This window comes from Argopecten irradians, chromosome 9 (genome assembly GCF_041381155.1).
Source record: "Argopecten irradians isolate NY chromosome 9, Ai_NY, whole genome shotgun sequence".
NCBI lineage: Eukaryota > Metazoa > Mollusca > Bivalvia > Pectinida > Pectinidae > Argopecten > Argopecten irradians.
This window is the reverse complement of record NC_091142.1, coordinates 14,418,364-14,438,809: the sequence shown is the minus strand read 5'-3', so window position 1 is coordinate 14,438,809 and position 20,446 is coordinate 14,418,364. Positions and strand designations below refer to the sequence as shown.

General features: G+C 33.8%; 1 protein-coding gene across 1 annotated transcript; it reads right to left on the bottom strand.

Moving 5' to 3' along the window:
• Positions 1-9,933: 9,933 nt before the first annotated feature.
• On the bottom strand, positions 9,934-16,359 carry LOC138331576 (uncharacterized). The gene is made up of 3 exons (XM_069279275.1): positions 15,549-16,359; positions 13,112-13,273; positions 9,934-12,261 (listed from the first exon to the last, which is right to left on the bottom strand). The coding sequence occupies exons 1-3, from the start codon at positions 16,054-16,056 to the stop codon at positions 11,984-11,986; spliced, it is 948 nt and encodes a 315-aa protein (XP_069135376.1). The 5' UTR covers positions 16,057-16,359; the 3' UTR covers positions 9,934-11,983.
• Between the last annotated feature and the right edge of the window lie 4,087 nt (positions 16,360-20,446).

Below are 20,446 nucleotides of genomic sequence, written 5' to 3'. Positions count from 1 at the left end.
CCTGGTATATATAAAACTTAGTATACAGCTGTGGGATAATTATCTAATGTATGTGATTGACTGGTGTTATATTAAACTTTTATACAGCTGGGGGGATTAATTTTCTCTAATGCTGTTGAGTGGACTGGTGTTAGAAATAATAAACTCATAATTACAGCTGTTGGATAGTTCTTCTAATGCCATGAATTGCCTGGTCTGTAATAAACATATATTAAAACCCAGCCGTGGGATAGTTCTCTAATGCCATGGATTAGCACTGGTAGTATATAAAAACAGATATACAGCTGGTTGATAGTCTCTAATGCTATGATTGCCTGGTGTAATAAAACATTTATTTCAGCTGCTAGCCATGTTCTCTATTGCTATGATTGCCTGGTGAGTAATAAAACATATAGGACAGCTGTGGGATAGTTCTATAATGACTATGATTGGGCTATGTGTAAATAAAATATATACAGCCGGCTGGGTTAGTTCTCTTATTGCTATGATTGCATGGTAGCAAGTAAACATATTTACAGTGTAGGATAGTTTCTCTAATGCTATGCTCACCTGGTGTAATTAAAGTATTTATACAGCTGTGGAGATAATTCTCTAATGCTGTGATGTGCCTGGTGTAAAGTTACATCATAGTATTACAGGCTGTGGGATAATTTCTTTTCCTAGTGCTATGATTGCCTGGTGTTATAATAAACATTTATTCAGGCTGTGGGATAGTTCTCTGTCATGCTAATGATTGCATGGTGTGTAAATAAAAATTTATACAGACATGTAGGTAATTCTCTTATGCTGATGATTGCCATGGTTTAATAACAAACTTTATATACAAGCTGTTAGGATGATTGTCGTCTAATGCTATGATGAACTGGAAGTAGTCCGATTGGACATTTGTTCGTATTCGGGATAGTTCTTCTAATTGCCATGATTGCCTGGTGATAATTATACGTCATTGCATTTACGCTAATGTAAACGCAACTCTTCCCATTGACTTTATAGCATCATTGATACTCCAGGGTTTCCGATCACTTACGATCTCTACACCACTAGACTATTATTCTATTATGGTCTTTTCCAAAGGGAACTGTTCTCCTATAGTGTTGTCTGGCGAGGTATTGTCCCGAAGTCGAAAGCTTTACCTCGTCAGACAACACTGTAGGAGAACTGTTTCCGAGGGAAAGGGTCATAATAGATTTAGTACGTCACATGACATTCATCATGACGTCATATATTTGGTCGCGTGCTCATTCCCGGGTAATATACTTTGGTATCGTTCCTGTAGTCAGGTTCAGTCTCCCGTAGTCAAACAGGACAGGGAACTATCCCAAAATAGACAATGGCTGATATCCAATCGCATTCCTAGTAATTATCATGTGATGTACTAAATCATAATAAAATTGGAACTAGCAGAACATAACAGGTAATTTAGTCGTTTGATGTACATCACAGGAGCCGTATAACTGTACACTGTGGTTGGCTGTGTGGCTTTGATGTTGGGAGCTGCTCTCTCTGTAGTCTTCAAAGGAAATATTTGCAGGTCTGTGATTGGTTCAGAGGTTTCCCGCTGAGCTGTCTCAAATTTTACTATACGACAGTCCAGGAGTGTAGAGATCGTAGGTGATCGGAACCCCTGGAGTATCGAGGATAACTATATAAGGACACATATAAATATATGCGTATACAACTTCCCAAGACACAAAAAAAACTGTGTCTTGGAATCAGGAACGACAAGAGATGCAATTTTGTGCTTTGATATTCGTTTTTCCCTTCGATATGTTAATCACGGATTTATAGCATAGGCCACTAAGAGACGACTTACGTTTAGCTGTTTTTCGTTTATGTTAATAACATATTAAAAAATACTACTCATAAAATAATATAATACATTTACACAGGTTTGATTCTGTTAGTCATGTTTGATGCATTTTTCAAACATACGACGTTACTAATAACTTCAAAATTCAAATCCAATTTCACTTTACTGGCAACAGCCTTACCAGAATTGTCTAAAATTGGAACCTGATAGTAGAAGAATGGAAGTCGCCGGAACTGTTTCGATATTTGTAGAAAAAAAATACAACTAATTTGTAGTAGTAAACATGAACGCAACCCACGCTTCAATTAGTTACGTTGTATATATTATATTTCAGGCAACGGATATCTGATGAATATTTTGGCACGTACGTGCCCGCATCACGTGGGCAATGACTTGTTTAATTGTTCATCGTCAGTGTATAATGTGCAAAACGTTGATCAGGTAATACAAAGTGAACTTTATATAAACAACTAAGTACTTTATGATTGGAAACCTATTCCTTAAATGACCAATATAAACATCAGAATACCCTAACACATAGATAGATGAGCAAGTATTGATAGCTTACTTCTACTATGATAAAGAAAACGGTGACGACAACATCTCATACATTGTTAGCTTAACCGATTTACAATATACAAATATCTATAGTACGCACGCCCCATTAATCAATTCAAATATCTTGTTATTCCAGTTAACTTACAGATAATCCACCGCCAACAGAGAATAAACAATACTCATCATTTGAACAATAATTGGTGTTTAATCGTATATATCTATATGTCTAATGAAAATAAAATTAATATGAAATAATTTATTTTACTTTTGGTGCATGCGCGATCAACATTTCATCCAAAATAGGACATAGTGCCAAGGATTTTTTCGGGATGCAAGTAATTATTTTTAATATCTTTTTCTTAAAATAAAATTTAAAAAATCAAACTTTTCAACGGTGGTTATGGAGTAAATTAAGTAACGTTTGTAATTGGAGAAAAATACTTATATTAGTCTGCTCCTGATTTTGATAAAGACAAATATACCATTTGTCAGCGATGGAGCATCTTTAAATCACAAGTTAGATCAATTACATATCCTCATAAAATGTAATTTAAGATTTAGAAAATTAAATTTAAAATAAACTGGATCATAAAAAATATAACCCAATATCATGTTGCGTGTTTATAGACAGGTACAATGTCTTATTTGCTTGATATTGCTACCCTTGCGATAATATCACAAAATTTTACGAAAATTGATGAAATATATTATATTATATACCATTTCAAAGAAATCGAGAAATTTTCAATTCGCGAAAATGTTTCCCTTTTTTTCAATCCAAATCATGAAAATCATGACCCACGAAAAATCTGACTTTATCATAATATAAACATAGCCATTGTATTGTTAGCCGGTAGGGTGAAAATGAGATTGCAGTGTTAGGTCTGTAAGATTGTTTGATGTTATACAGTAAACAACAGGGGGAAACCAAATGACCCCCATATTTTTCCCAATGGTAAACTTGGGATGATTTGCATACCTCACCACCCCGATATGTTTATTTGTTCTTTAGGTTTAAAATAATCCAATTTTTCAAAAACAAACATCACATACTGAACTGTACCTTCTCATTCAACACAGTTCATTCATACCAGAAATTTACTAAACAATATCTTAATTTGGGATTTTCATTATGATACGAGACCTATTTTAAAATATTAATATGATATAATAACGATTCGGTATCAGGTAAGTTTGAACTGATGATCATGAGCTTTCAGATAATGCTATTGTTACCGATTGTTCATGGTAACTCTAATACATCGTAATGCTATGGAGAATGGGGAAATATTACAAAAGGATACTTATTTATGATTTTATGAAACAAGTACATAAAGAACAACATATACATTTTATTCATGACTAACATACTTGCATATATGCACGCTCTCTGTGTCATTTTATTCACATTGTCAAACACAAACGACTCTACATAATCCTTCAAATCCTCATTAACCAATGTGTTCTTACCAAACTAGTATGGCGGATATTGATGGTAATGACGAACACTGAGTCTAGACTAGTTTTTTATCCTCCCGTTGCGTTACAAAAATCTATTCGTGCTACTCTTTGATTCAAAATGATCTTCTCAGCTAACCTGACACATTTTATGTCACATTGAAGCTGACACGCTCCAACTTATTCATAAGCCATTTTGTCTCGCTCTACGCTCGCTTTCCTAACATAGTTTTAATAAATAGAGAATGCAATGTTAGTATTTTTTAATACAATATTTAGTTTGGTACGAGGCTTAGTGAAGTCGAGATGGTGAGACTTTATTCAGTGTTAAGCAATAAAATAAAAATTGTAACACATAAAGAAATATATGTATATATTCTGTTTATTTATCTAACCATTCGCTTAAAAAGAATATTCAAAACGAAAGTAAATTCAAGATGTATTTAACCTGGTTTGGCACGAAACGAGAAAAAGAAGGTTGTGCAGGAAAAACCATTCACTAAATTCACAGGATGTGTGTTCACTCAATTTTGCTGCCATGGAAAACATGTAAGGGCCTTTTTTGCATAGTTAAAGTAATCCGGTATTGAACATTCCGAGTGAAATGTAACGGAAATAGACATGGGAATACATTGAGAGCAATCAGTATCAAACAAAGAATTACAATACAACAAATTGTCATGCACCAAGAAAAAGACGAAAATGCAACGCGGATGTTTCTATGTCGTAAAAATTGTAGACCACACTTGGTTGGTGATCTGACCCTGTGTACTCATGTCACTGTACTGTAGATGTAATTCTTAGTATTGAAATGATCAAAATGTGTTAAAAGCTCTTCTTGATTGGTGAATGTGACAATTATCGCCTATATAATTTTAAACTTAAGACCTTTACGTTAAACAACAACAAAACAGAAAAAAAACATAACAAACAAACGAAGAAAAAGAAAAAATGAAAAAAAAATCCAAATTTCATTACCTTTATTGCTCAATCAAATAGCCTTTCATTATCAATGACACTGGTTTCCTTTTTCAGAAATTCAATAATCCACATTACCAGAGCATTAGTGGATACTGATGTAATATATGCTTTTCAAAAATGAAATATATTCAATATTATTTAAATCTTCTGCAAAAATGGTTGATACATTACAACATGCCTCTATTTTGAGAAAAATCCTGTTTTGACTTTGGTTGACAGGTGTGATTTCATTTGCGTCAATCATCATGTATATGCATATCTATAATTTTTTTTTGTACATGTAATTAACGTAGTTTCCTGATGACGTTTGTAGCAAGTTATACTGAGGTGCAACTGACATTTGTTTTTTGTATAGTTTATATTGAACGAATGACCGAATGACCTCAGACGACCGCTGCTATCGTCCCTTGTTAGTTAATTTTTGCCTTCATGATATCTGTTATGAAATGCCCATTTATTCTTGATGAAATGAGACTTAAAAATATTATAGGTACTAAATCTATTTTTCATATTTCAATCGACAAGAGTAAACGAGAATTTCTTAAATCACACAAATATTATTTCAAACTTCCGCATCATATAATAAATTAACCTTAATATACATCATTTCGTGATATGCTTTTTAAATGTATTAATTATAAAATCGATATATTTAAAATATGTGCCAACAAAGAATATGTCAATTGCTATGCGTCTTACGTTGGAATTCGTGTGGATTTTAAATATTTTAAATATTTTAAAATGATTTGGTATAGAAATGTAATTCTTACCTTTCTTTTGGCACATTATTGAAGATTCCAGCAAATTGAATTATCCCGATATACAGTAAACCATCCTCGATACTCCAGGGGTTCCGATCACTTACAATCTCTACAACCCTGGCCTATCTCATAGTAAATCTGGAGGCAACATAACAGAACAGCTAATTTAATCATTTGATGTACATCAATAAAGCTGTAGAACGGTGCACTGTGGTTGCGTCGCTCTCTGTAGTCTTCAAAGGAAATCTTTGTAGGCCTGTGGTTGGTTCAGATGTTTTCCGCTGAGCTGTCTCCATTTTCATTATGATATAGTCCAGGGGTGTAGAGATCGTAAGTGAATGGAACCCCTGGAGTATCAAGGATGACAGTATACTGATCACCTGCTTAAATTAATACAACAACTTTCCCAGAGTCCAAGATGATCAATATCAGCACAAGTCAACCTGTGTATACATACCATCTGGTTAGAAAGATCATTTTCTTCTGACTCTTGGGTTGTCTTAAGACAGACTTTAGTTTAGTCATAAAACATTCCACTTATATTGTCAGTTGATTTTACCGACGGGAGTCCATAAATATTGATGAGAAAAACTAATGTTAGACAGTAATGTTTTGAGTGTATCTTTGAAGTATATTGTTTGCCAGGTACTGCCCACTGGTCGATGGTTTTTTTCCGGGTAATCCGATTTCCCTCCACCAACATACCTGGCACGTCCTTAAATGACCTTGTCTATTAATAGGACGTTAAACTAATAAAACGAAAACCAAAGCAAACATAATATATGCTTGGGAAGCGATATCATTTAAAGCTGTTGACAATTTTCGTTTTGAGATTGCATTATATAAACAGTTGCTTGTTTTACTAAGCGTCGTAATTTACGATTTTATTCTAACCTTATCTTAAGTTAAGATACGTGAAATTTCCGTCTTACTAAACTTCTTGTCTTAAATTACGAATAAAATCATGTCGTAACTTACGACAGCTCAGGAGCTATCCTTACTTACGATTTGTTCGTTAGATATGGATTTTCTTTCATTTCACAATAATTATAAACTTTTAGAACATGTAACATAAATACAATCTCAGGGAGAATATAAGGAGCTAGCAACTAGACCTACCAAATCGTTTCATAACGCTTGTATATTCCACGCATGGACTTGCTGCATTAAGAGATGTAGTTCCGGAGATGGCTATCCCGTATCTCTGTATATCTAGATTTGTGACTTTAGAAAAGATAACAATCGACCAAAATAAAATATTCACGTGGTTTTCAAGTTCTCTATTCTTCAAATCTGCAACCGGAAAATGTACCATGACAACTTCAACTGTACACGTCATATCCAGATTTTTGTCATGCTAATTACAGCCTGATGGATCCGGGGACTACCAGACACCGTCTTGACTACGTCATGAACCATGTACTAGACCGCTTGGCTCAGTAAATATAAAAGGAATGATTAAAAGTAATTTTTTATGAATTTTAAGTCTGTCGTTTCAAAAAATCTCATATGAAAAGAACACTAATGTTTTAATGTATTTGCTGTCTTTAACTCTCACAAATATTTAGCTATTCAGTATATATAAGAATACAAAAAATGTTCTATTGACCTCAATGGTATGATTGCTAATCAACCTAGTACAACATGTAAATGTAATGGCTGCTTCATAAAAGGTGAACGCACATTTCAATTATGCATTTTCGCAAAAACCCTAGTACGACAGCGAAAAGAGTATGATTATATGCAATCATAGTACTTTTTCAATTGAAACACGTTCAATTTTATTGTGTCAGATAATAGAAAGCCAATATTTCTGATTTGGCGTAAATGGGTTCCTTGTCCATGCATGATTTGGCACTAATAAAAACAGCCTATAGATAAGAAAGCTGTTTAAATTTTCTAAGGCCTTGATTGCCTTCTGTATCCTCTCCATGATAATGTAAGAGTACAATAGAGTCGACAACTGTTGAGCTTTATCAAGCAAGACATCTCTAACTATCTTCCATGAAGTATCAAACTTCCGTGTTTGTTGCGCACAGTAAGGGTGTAACCTTCGTAATCTTCTTTTTAATTGTTTGAAAGATCTTAACAGAAAACCATCAACTAAATATCCCCTTGGCGGCATTAGCGAATAAATGAGCAAATATGTATTTGACCATTATACAATGTATGCCCACTCTATGACAGAGATTTTAAATTATCAAATATGTTTTGCTGTAAAGGTGTTGTTATTTACAGTGCCGCGTGATAATATCGATTCGGTCATCACATCGTTGACGTCATAAATAACCATTCAAAATATAATTAAAAACGATCAGTTCTGAAATCTCGATTAATGATAAGGATACACCGCGAAGACATCTATTTTTGCGGTTTCGCGGGATAATAAGTTGGTCGCGAAAATGTGATTAGCAAAAAAATGAGAAATGAATTAATTATATACATATATACTTATAGTCAAACTTTCAGAACACTTAAATATAATATTTTGTCCTAGTTTTGCATTTATTCCTACGAAATAACCGGCTATATGCGGCATTGAAAAGTAAAATAACCTGCTGCTAATATTCATTTTTTATCATTTAAATATCAATAAAGCGTAATTACATACTAATAAAATTGAGTCAGGTTCGGATATCTTCGGTCGCAGAAAAGATTTAGCATCAACTTTATATACATCATATTCAACAACTGCAATGCGACCTGCCTGTATCTGATTCTACATGACAAATAAGATAAAGTGTTATATCCATCGGCAAAAAATGTAATTCTTTGAAATACTTTGGAAACAAAGGAATACTTTGATAGCAACAGTTACATGAAAATAATTTTAATACGGAATACCCATAGAAATATAATACGTAGTAAATATATTTTTGAAATTGATTTTGAAATTATAATAATTGTATATAGTTTAGTTATTAATCTCATCAATCATCAAAACATTCCGTTCTATTAAGGCCAAGGCCCGTAAACTTATTCACCCCTGCTATTTCATAATGGACTGGTCTAGTCTTCAATTTAGAAGAGTTTAAATATGTCTTCTGGGCCAAGTTTCATGAACATTCCTTAAATTTAAGGACTTCCTTAACTTAAATTTCCCCACAGAAAAGCTTAATGGATTAATACAACCCTTGTTTGACAAGATATGACACCTCCTCTGATAGAAAATTTGTTAGCCAATCATAAAGCATAGTGTTTATGTTATATCAGGTGTGTTATAAACAAATTGTTAATTAACATTTGATTTGGTTTCTTTAGTTTTACATCCTGGGAAGAGCCAAGGTCATGATTGTGGAGGTAAACCAGAGTATCCGAAGAAAAACTACTGACCCTAGGTAAGCACCAGGTAATTGCCTACATGGGATTCAAACTCACGAAAAAGAGGTGGTGGTTGTAGGGGGGGGGGGGGTAAGATGTCGGGATATATACAAGTCATTGCTGACTTAATGTGCATAACCATTTAAACAAATATGCTATTTAATTTAGTCTGATCTAAGAAAATATTTATATGTCCATATTATATGTGGAATTAATTTCATCGCGTCAATCACAGAAACTAATAGATTATTTTAAAAAAATAAACAGATCACGATGTTTGAGTTTTTCTGTTTTTGGTAGAAACATCATCATTTTTGGTATTTGTCATGCAATGGTAATGTTAGATAAATTCATCATCCGTTTGAAATGTAACATAAATGCATTGAGTATATAATTTTATCAAAGTAATGATGCCAATTTATTGCCATGCCATATGTGATGATGTTTATAAGGGCAATAAAGAAGCATCACCGTTTAATTTTCATGCTGATATTAACCACAAATTAATTTACTATCCGTTTGAAATGTAAGATTTCTCCCCGGAGTATTCAATTCATCACAATAACGATAGTATTTCATTGTCACATGGCATGATGATACACAATGTCTGAAGATGCTAATTATTTTGATCTGGAAAAAAATATCACCATCGTCTGAAAAAACAAAGAGAATAAAACAAATGATGTTAAGGGTCACTTTGTTTGATAAACAATAGCGTTTAAGACATGATTTAAACATTAGGCGATTTGACAGTGATACTTTAACATACAGTAAACACGATCGATTCATTTTCGTGGATGTCGCAAACGATTATTTTGTATTTGGATATTACACAGTTATCTGCCCCTGTGGGTAGGTATTGTTTAAAACATCATGTGTTTGCGAGCGTGACTTCATACTTTTTCGGTGAAAACGACACGAACTGCGCTCAACAAATTATGACGTAACAATTAATACCTTCCCCCACGGGAGCTTACTCTGAAATATGCAAAGACGGAATAATACGCGATAATTAATAACATTGAAATATATAATAACGATAAGTACAGAAAAAAACAATATTGTATTTAAACAGTACAAATTCACATCTTTAACAAATTTTTCGACTTTGGGCAATCCTTAGGTACATCCAAACAAAACCATTCTTTGTAAAATTCGTCTTGAACATCTACCGTTTAACCGATTATTTTCGCGGAGATTATATTTTTGCGATTTCGCGGCACATTGCTAGGAGAATTTGATCTGCGAAATCATGAGAAATAGTTGAATGATATCTACCTTTAAAATCCATATCGCGAAAATTTAAAATCACTATCAAATGATTTTATCGTATTTAGATCAAATCGCGAACATTTTGGTCCGCGAAAATTACCGGCCGAACGGTATGATCAATAACAATAAATAGCCTTGAAAATGTCATAAGGCATGAAAGTGGGAAATTGAGCTACCGCGAAAATAACTTGGTTTACAATACATAAACATATTAGGGATTCATAGTTCAAAGGTCAAGACACATGGCATTAGTCGTTGGTAAAGGAAAACCGTCAACCTATCATTTAGTGATTAAATTGTTGAATTTCTTTTAAGCAAGGTAAAGTTAGAAAGTTATTAGCTATTAGTTATTAAAAAACTGTCTAACTTTACTTTACCCGGCAAAAAGTAAAGTTAGACAGTTATCCTGTTTTCGTTATTCATAATTACTGTCTAACTTAACTTTACCTGACCAAAAGTAAAAAGTATGAATAACTAATTATAAATAGCTGGCCATCTATATACTGCTCCATTTCAATTACTTCCTTTGATACTACAATAGGTATGGTGGTTTTGTATAATTGTATTTGCAATTGCTATGGTAACCATCCTAACATATATGAATTATAAAAATATAATATTTTTCCTAAAGATATATCTTAATGTTCTCAATTAATACAGGTCTAACGGTTGTTCAAGATTGTGTGCTATTGTTTCCTTGGAAAACTATGTTAAAAGGCAAATATGACAAAATTTTCAAATTCGCTTAACTTATTCCTATCTAGATGGTTGCCATTGCTAATAAACAACCAAATTACAAAACATCAATAACAATTGAATTCATTATTTAAAAAAAAATCAAATATTATAATTAAATTAGAAATCGAGAACTTTGGGAGCAAAAAATGTTCAATCATGCTTTAGTCATACGACCTATCAAAGAATGATGTGATAATATTAATTTCTTTATTAACAAATACATGAATATACAATAAGAAATCCGCCTCTTCATCGTCAAAATAGTAGTTAACATAATTGCATTATAAGTCAAAACACATCAATGAAAACTTATATTACATAATAATACAAAAAAAAATATTTGTCAATGAAGCATAGCCGACCCTTGTTGATCCAAAAAATTGCGTCACAAACTTAAACCATGCGGATCGCAAATTTTCGGGACTGCAGGAGTATGATGATATACCCAATAATTAAATCCGTTTTCTGGGGTCTTAATTGTGGGCTTTCCAGACTATTGACGTCCGGATTACCACGGATCTGCGGTAATACACAAACAAGGTAGATTGAGCCACTGAAATGTCTATCCAATATTAGTTAAATTTGTTCATGAAATCTACATATACATCACATTACTATTTCGGATACCACATGTCTCTCCTGCGCATCCAATAATTAAAAAAATAAGCACCACTTAACGGTCAATTTGATCTGAACGACATTCCGAAAAACGGCTTCACATCTCTGAATCTCTTAATCAACACTGTGCTGTATATATTTGCATCTTTCTTTTCTTCGGCTTTAGCTTTGTAAGAGTACATGTACGTATATACATTAGTATGCAAACAATCTCATAAGCCAAGCAATCAGGGCGACCGCAGTTACCAGTTTGTTTTATTATGTCTAAAACCATAACAGAGATGTTAACATACGTTTTAGCATTGATTCTTATTTTTACTGTTTATTCGGTAGCATGAAATCAGTTTCCAAGAAACATGTTAATTAACGGAATGCAAACACACTCCATTGAATCTGCCCGTAGCCAACTGCATTCATACTACCTTATACACAGACAAAATGAAGAGCCATCTTCAAACAACTGCAATTAAACATGGTACTCTCCGCTGAGCTTAAAGTTCTCGTTGGCAGAAATAGCACTTTGTTCCTCAGTTTGACCGAATCTTTTGTATGACTCATTCGGATAAACCAATAGCCGTAGGTGCATTAATGCAAGTATGACGGATGCAAGGACTGTAATAAATCCAACAGCTAAAAAGCCATAACCGATCTCCGACATCTTCACGATGGTATACATATCGACCATACTTGATATTTGGTGAAGTTGGTGTGAAAACTCCCCTAACGTCACCCCGAGAAGAATCGCTGAAATAAAAATGTATCATTATTTTTTTCTTGCATACATAACTGTTATTGAATAAGATTAGATACAGGAATACGAGCAAGTTAAGAACATTATTTCGATGTTAAGTGTGGAAGTATACTGATGTACTAAACCAAAATTCACACAATGTTCAATATATTAGGATTAACAAAGACACCTGCACAGGAGTCATTTAAATTAAATTTCTATGCAGGAAAGCATTACAAAAGTTAGGGAAAGTTCTTTAAGAGCTTTGATTTGCATCTGTATTATTTTTCTATAAGTTTACATATGTAGTAATATTTTCAACATTTCAAATTAAAAGGATTCATAATGTATCCTTACTATTTCCATAGCAACACAATTCATTCGAATTGGTGAAAAAACAATGCAACTGGTTTTCCTTTACTAGTATACATACTCTAATAATACAAACAGATTATGCTACCATCAATACAGTACTGGTATATTAGTTGTTGCATTAGTACTTTCCACTTGTTTAGTTTCAATTTTCATAACATTGAGTGATAATTCAATCTTTCTTGTAACGTGTCAATGACTTAAGCATATCATATCATCACAAGGAAAAGTTGACAAAATATGGAATTTCACGCATTGAGATGGAAATATTAGGATTAACACGGATAGGTTGTTATGTTATGGAGCTATGAGAAACAAAATCAGAGTCCAAAGTCATCGATGTTTTTTAATACACTCTGATTTCCGAGTTATACATCTATAACATGAAAAACATATTTAAGGTTACCCTTAATAAAAAGAATTTCAAAAGATGATTTCTCGTTTGCTTAACGCATTGTGTATCGGTATACTTATGATAAGCATTAAACATACAGTGAACGATGAAACAGATCGAGGCACTTATGACGATCAGCGGATTCGTCTGTCCATCCGTCACACGCGTGTTCAGAAAGGTCAAGGCCAGAGCAATCAATGAAAACAGAAAGGCCAAGGTCACTTCAATCTCTGCTCGAACAAAGTATGTTCTTATGAGTCCTAGAAAGATAAAAAGAAAATATTAACTTTGATAATTAATATAATATAATGTTATTCTTAATTAATACATTTATTTGTTTGATAATACAGTCTAAATTGCGCTCGACATTCCAAGGGTTACAATAACTATCGTTATATCCACCCCTGAAATATGTCATAACAAAACTGAATGCATATCAGGAGAAAAACCCTGACCAATAAAAGTCTGAACATTTTGTAGAAAGTGACTCGCAACTTCAAAGTCACACAGCCAACCAGACTGTACCACCATTCGTTTTTATCGATGTACATCAAAAGATCAAACCAGCTGTCTCATCTGCTGTCAAATACAGAACCTTCAGTTTTGATATGTCATATTTAAAGGGTTGATCTACTGTACATTTTGTTCTTCAATTCAAACTGTGTTTCATTGTTCAAATTTGATTCTGATGTGCTTTGTTTACTTAGTAAATTCATTTAGTTATTTTAGCACTTATTCTGACGCCAGTCACACCTGTCTGTAAAGACCACCCAAGGAACCAGGAGAAATGGTCTCTATATCCAGGTGATTTTCATGCACGGGTCAAACTGTGTTGAAACATTTGGGACCCCGAGAGAGAGAGAGAGAGAGAGAGAGAGAGAGAGAGAGAGAGAGAGAGAGAGTGGATTCAGCAGATGATCGCTAAGGCAGATTGACTGTATATATAAACCTACTCTTATCTGTTGAGCTTTCTTTTTTAAATCATCGAATTGCACTGTTAAAACAACCATGTAAAGTTGTTAGCAACATATAAAGAATTTTGTACACGCAAATGTTATGTAGTTCTGCCATTTTCCAAGCTCTTATCAAACTTAAACGGGTGATCGGGTGGTGTAGTGGTGAAGCCGCTCGCCTTTCACCTAGCCGGCCGGCGTTCGATCCCCGACACGGACTTGAAAAGGGCAGGGGTCACCTGCCCGATCACGTGGGTTTTCTCCGGGTACTCCGGTTTCCTCCCACACTAAAACCCCTCGCGCGCTTACATCCGGGCCATCGAGAGTGATTTATATAAGTTGTATAACTTGTTTCTCAATCGATGTAAAATAAATAAAGTTTATATTTTATATTAAACTTAATGAAAAAGACCTGTCATTTGTTGCGCCACACGATTTGTATGAAACCAGACACAAGTTGTTGTTCAAATATTTATGAAAATATCTAACTTCAGAAAGAAAATGTCTATTTAGATATTAATCGATCTTCTGCTCAGCATAAAGAGGGTAAGTCAAAGCAACTGGTATGCCCGCTGTCTGTATAATGTGACTGGGTGGGGTGTGTTTACTCCATGTCTAGGTCGACACACTTCAGTGAGATAGCACTATGAAATCACAAGAGTTCCACTTTCACAAGGAGACACCACACGAATATACTACATTATCCCAAGACATACAGACATTCACAACGGAACACGTTGCATTGGGCGGACCATAAATGACTCTACATGGATATAAAAAGGACATTGAACCTAATAGAACAAACTGCAATTTGTTGCATCTACGTTTCGGATATTTATTTTTGTTTTTTGTTTTGTATATTTTTGTGTCTCTTGACGTTACGGGTTTCGGCTTATGTACTCCACCTACATTTTCAGGCTATTAGATAAATACTTTGGTAGCAGACGTCGCTTGTATCCGTCAACGAAGACGACGCCTCGGCAACTACCTCCGAACCGCATTCGATTGGCTTACCGATTATTATCAACTGCAGGTAAACGTTATGTTTTCTATGTATGCTTTAGTATGCAGAGCTGAGTTAGGTTTGGGAATTTAACCTAAATGAATAGAGCGTTTAAAAATTCCGCATATGATTTTTGCATCTCCACTTCCTGATGGTTCAATTAACTGTCATAACAATCCATAACTTTAACCTAAACTAATTATGTTTAGTTTAATTGTATTTTCCAATCTATTTAAGTCACCGCATAGCCGGTATTTTTAACGGGAAGCATTCGCACGATGAATTTGATTTGTATCGATTAAATATTTCGCGAACGGTATATATTCTGTAGCACTTATCAACTAGCTATACTTAGCAGGATCACATACATGTATTCTGAGTAAACGGTATTCCAAATCGCATTAGCTGAAAGTGTTATGCGTAATTGACACATTTTTATGAAGCTTTAGCACAACTATTACCATATACTTAAGCGACTTAATGGTCACTTGAGCCGGCATCTTGTAAACATGGGTTTTTTTTTAATTTGCGTATACGAAACCTCGAGTAAACATCAATGTCATGTTCCGTAATGTTTACCTGCAAACGTAGCGACAGCGTCGTCCTTAAGGAATACTCTCGCCATTCGCATTCTACTCACTGCTGGCATCATCCGAAGAGCGGTTGTCTCTAATTTATCTCCAAGCGATACATATGAACCATCCCATGATATCGGTACGGAGAAAGTTGGTAGACGAGCTTCAAATTCACAACGATATATCCCGAAGGACATGCTGAAATGGTAATCCCCGATATCCGTCGGCACTAAGGTTGTCGGTTGAGTCTTGAATCCTGTTTGGTAACTATCGGAACCAGTCATACCAGCCATTCCGTAGCCACTATTACTTAAATCGCCACCACCACCTTCACTTCCACCATAATTACGGACGTTACCACCACTATCCATCGCCTTAGCCATCTTCATGATATCGGCCCTTGACAGGGAAACAGTGTAACTAATTAAATTAGGCACAGAAAGTATCACAACTGTCATCACAACGATGAAGAGTGCAATGATAAACGCTATAGTTGTTTGTTTGGTCGCCATCTTTGCTGTCTGTAAATTAACATAAAACGCAATAAGAGTATCTCGGATCGTCTAGCTGCGATCGATTCTACAAAACACCAGTTATCTAGTGCACCAGACGCGGTGCAGACTAGCCACACGTGTTGTGTGTTGCTACAGTATGTTGCCGTGCATTCTATGTACGCGTGTGCTAGCTGTATTCATGGCAATACATTTTGACCGAATTTACCTAAGATAGCATATCTGGCAGCGTGAACTTTTCAGGGGCTGTGCTTATGTGTATGCGTGTGCGATTTGTTACATTTCAACCACCAAAGTGCGTTATATATACATACGGTTGTCTAGTCTAAAACCCTGTATTTTGTTTTGGAAAATCATAATCGTTTTCTTTCGTCGATTTGTGTGCGAATTCAGTTATCTCTATATCTATCAAACTAAAATCGCGAGTTACATGTATGATGAATTAATAACACAAAAGATTTTTTTTAATTATACGAGGAACTGATGGTGATGAGCATCACAAGGTTTTGCCATAAATGGCCGAAATTTTTACGAAGATATTTGTTTAATGTCCATCCTGAGGAAAACCGATTGTAACTCCACATGGTATCAATAGCCTGTCATCCTGATAAAAGCCTATCGTATGGCATTATCAAAAGGTTCAGGAATATCATGCTGAAAACATAAACATACATTACTATGCTACCTAAGATCAGTAACAGCCCACACCGACTTTTTGAGGGGAAGGAATAGAAATAAAAATGCACTGGTTATAATATTTAAAATAGAGACAAACAAGGATGAATTTTGAAAATATTGGCAAAAATAATCCCGTTGATGTCTATGGTGTAGAAAAGGAAACACAAATCTTATAACCAAGACGAAGAAGCCCAGCGGATGGCTAAGATATCAAATATTGACAGCATAACATGTAATTCTAAAGTATTTTCAACTGTTTCCATAACTTAATGACTTAAATCACCAAATTTTGTGTTTTCAATTAAATCTTGACGAAAACACATTAAATATTTTTTCCGATCAATTTTGGCACATTTTACTTTAAAGTTATATTTGCAATAATTTGGCGAACATTTTGACATGATATTTGGTCCTCGGAAATCTATTTAAAAACTTAAGGTTTGATAACTTTTGCTGTGAAAATCATTTAAAAGCACGGACAAAAATGTATAATGCTTCATGCATATTAGTTACGTACTCCAAACGTTTGAATTATAGGCTTTTTATATGTTTAAATGAAGAAATATCTGCAGAAATCACTTTACACTTAGTACATGTATTTTAAGATTACTATCATAATTGATATTGAGTTGTATTTGTCTGTCTACAATTATAACCTATGATGCAAAGGTTATGATTTTAGATAAACAAATACAGTAAGTATTGCAATTCTCGAAATGTCGTAACATTTGGTGGTGAATGCCATGCAAGACTCTGCTTGATTATTTACTTACACACGTATTATGGAATAGTTGTAGAGGTAAAGCGATCAGGACTATGTAACATTAAGATCAAGATGGACATTTGCCGTACTAAGCACATAAAGAAGTGTCAATAGGAAAGGTAACCATTTGTACATAAGTGAAATGAAGCATCATCGCCATCCGTAAACACCAATCGTTCAAATGATGAGTATCGTTTAAGCTCTATCGGCGTGGGGCATCTTTAATATATAACCATATGATATAAATTTAGTTCTTAGGTTAAGTGTTTTTATTCCAAAACCTCAAATAAGATAAGACTTATATATTTATATTACATTATAACTAAGTTCCATTATACAAAGCCATAGAAACGGTTGTGAGGTTTTTAAATAGTGGATGAAATCAATTATCATATAATATAATCAAATAGTGGATACATGGTTAGTTTCTTACAATACAAAATTTATATTGGTGCAACAATAAGGAAAGCCGATGCGACGTGTATTATCATGTTTAACCTGCAACTACTATGATATTCAAAACGAAAGCAAATTACCAGTTTATTTTCGAACAGAGACGCTTTTTTGATGCGGAGGAACAAAATCATTCACTAAACCGAATAAACCGAATGAGGGTGTCGGAAAAATACTCCCTTTCGCATACAGTACCAGTAGTCCAGTCAGAAACAAAAAAAATGTTCAAAAACATAAGCCCATTCACGCATACCTTTGCAATGTAACAGTAGTTCTATTCAGTGTATAATATCTCTGAAACAAAATAAAAAATAACACCAAGCTTTACTATACAATAAACCTTTGCAGTGAGCTAAGAAAAAGACAACGTCGCCATATGAGATTTTCGATATCGTAAAAATGAAGCCATTCTGAGGAATGTGACGTCACTTTTTAGCGGGATTGAATGAAGTTTTTCCTTCATCTGGAAGGATACAGTTCTGGGTCAAGCTAGAAAAATATCCGTCAGATATGGAACAAATGCACGTAATCGTATTGACGGATAAATCTTAAATCTTAAATTTGTGTTAATTTCATATGATTTTATTAAACACGCCTCATAACTTAAACCTTCAAAACAAAAATTAATATTATAAAATCGTGTATGAAATTGATAATAATTTGCGATTCTCTATTTATTTCTCATTTTCAGCGTTTCATTATTCTAGCAGATCAGGCGAACACTATGCACTGACGCGAACTCAACAATGTCAAAAGCGATAATGAAAAAAATACTGAAAGTACAATATTTTGTTACTTTGTTTCATCATGCATTAATACCGGTTTTTTTCATTAACTTAACCGTATAGGAGTTTTGTGCGTATCAATCTAGGTTTATAGGTATGTCAAATACATAATAATACAAAAGGTAGTTTTTTTATTAGCTATAAAACATAAAACTACAATAGTGAAGCGAAATCAATTAATTGAACAGGTTTCACTCTTGGCTTCCTCAGAAGGTCATATACTGTTTCGTCAGCGCTAAGGAACGATTGGATCAAAATGATTGACTTATAGCCAATTGCAAATATACTTCTCATTTAAATGATATTTATTCGAAGAATGATAAACGCAGATGAAATCAACGTCATTTTGTTCGTTTGATTTTTTTTCATTTTTTTTACCGTCTCCTATCAGCAACGATATCAATCTTGACAGATGTAGACTTTGCGGTGTGGCGCTTCTTGTGTATGTTCTATCGTCGTTTGTCAGAGATAAAACCGCAATTTCTCTTCTGCATTCAATAATATAATAGAAACAAGTAGTGATCTAATGATAAACCAGACATGCTATCAGATACAAACAATGTAGATAAATAATGTAATGGTATACTTACTTTCAATAATCGCGCTCAATTTGGTTTCCGAAAAGATAAGGACTCGAGAATAAATTTGAAAAAGACGACAAGAAGTTCTTTTCTATTTATTTTATTTTTTATTCATTTTCAAAATATATTACAAGACATACAAAAGTAACACACAAGTCGACAAAAAGATAGTTACAAATGAAAAAAAAAACAGAAAAAAAAAAAAAATGTCTGTTGCCAGCTTCTCAGAATGAAAATAAGATTGAAAACAGTGACAAGTATTAACCCTATGGATAACTTCTGTTTGAAATAGAAAAAACGCAAATAATTTGCATATCAATTAATATCCAATACATTGTATATCTCATCACGGAATAGCATGTCTATTCTAAAGGATGGAACATTTTTCAAGTGTAAAAGCAAGATATTAAGTAAACATAACATTTTTATGAAACGTAAATCAACAATTCACTTGTTAACATTAACAAACATTAAATGCATTTCGAGGAATTTTAAACATACGTTGCTATTCGCATTATTAAACGAAATTTAAGAGTTTACTATATATAGTGTATATACCAATTTTTTGGGGATGCAATAGAAGTTTGCAAGCTTTGCGAGCGATGGCTAACTTAGAAACTACATCCCTGCGAACATGCTTTGAGTTCAGATAAAATCAAACTTTATTACTCTGAATTGTGAAATAAGTAAATCGACGCAAACAATAATTAGGCATGGGTAGGTCACCGCGAACATAATTAAATTTACCGCAAGTGAAAAACCATTGTAAAATTTTAGCATATTTCGGTGCTGACTCCACGGAGTTTTATTAAAAGCATGCAAATGAATAAGATTTATTGTCCTGTAACCAGCATTAGCATTGTCGGAATACACCTACTGACATATATTTTGCTGTATTCGCCAGTAACGGAAAATAGCTGTATTTTAGCACGTGTGTCTATTCCTTCGACCTCCTATTAGCTGATCCATTGTTTAAAAGTCGGACCTGTCTGTTGAAAATCATATTACAAATATGTTAATAAATGTAACACTTCTAATTAAAAAAAAATATTCATTGTTTGTAATGATAGGATAAAAAGAATACATGATGGGTGTCTTAAAAAACAAGCTGTATTTTGGTTCGGGACAGA

Excerpts from the sequence above, each read along its gene's own strand:
- LOC138331576 (XM_069279275.1), bottom strand. The coding sequence starts at position 16,056 with ATGGCGACCAAACAAACAACTATAGCGTTTATCATTGCACTCTTCATC. Across the intron at positions 13,274-15,548 it reads CGCTGTCGCTACGTTTGCAG|GACTCATAAGAACATACTTT; the intron begins GTAAACATTACG and ends TTATCTTTCTAG. Across the intron at positions 12,262-13,111 it reads GATCTGTTTCATCGTTCACT|CGATTCTTCTCGGGGTGACG; the intron begins GTATGTTTAATG and ends TTTTTATTTCAG.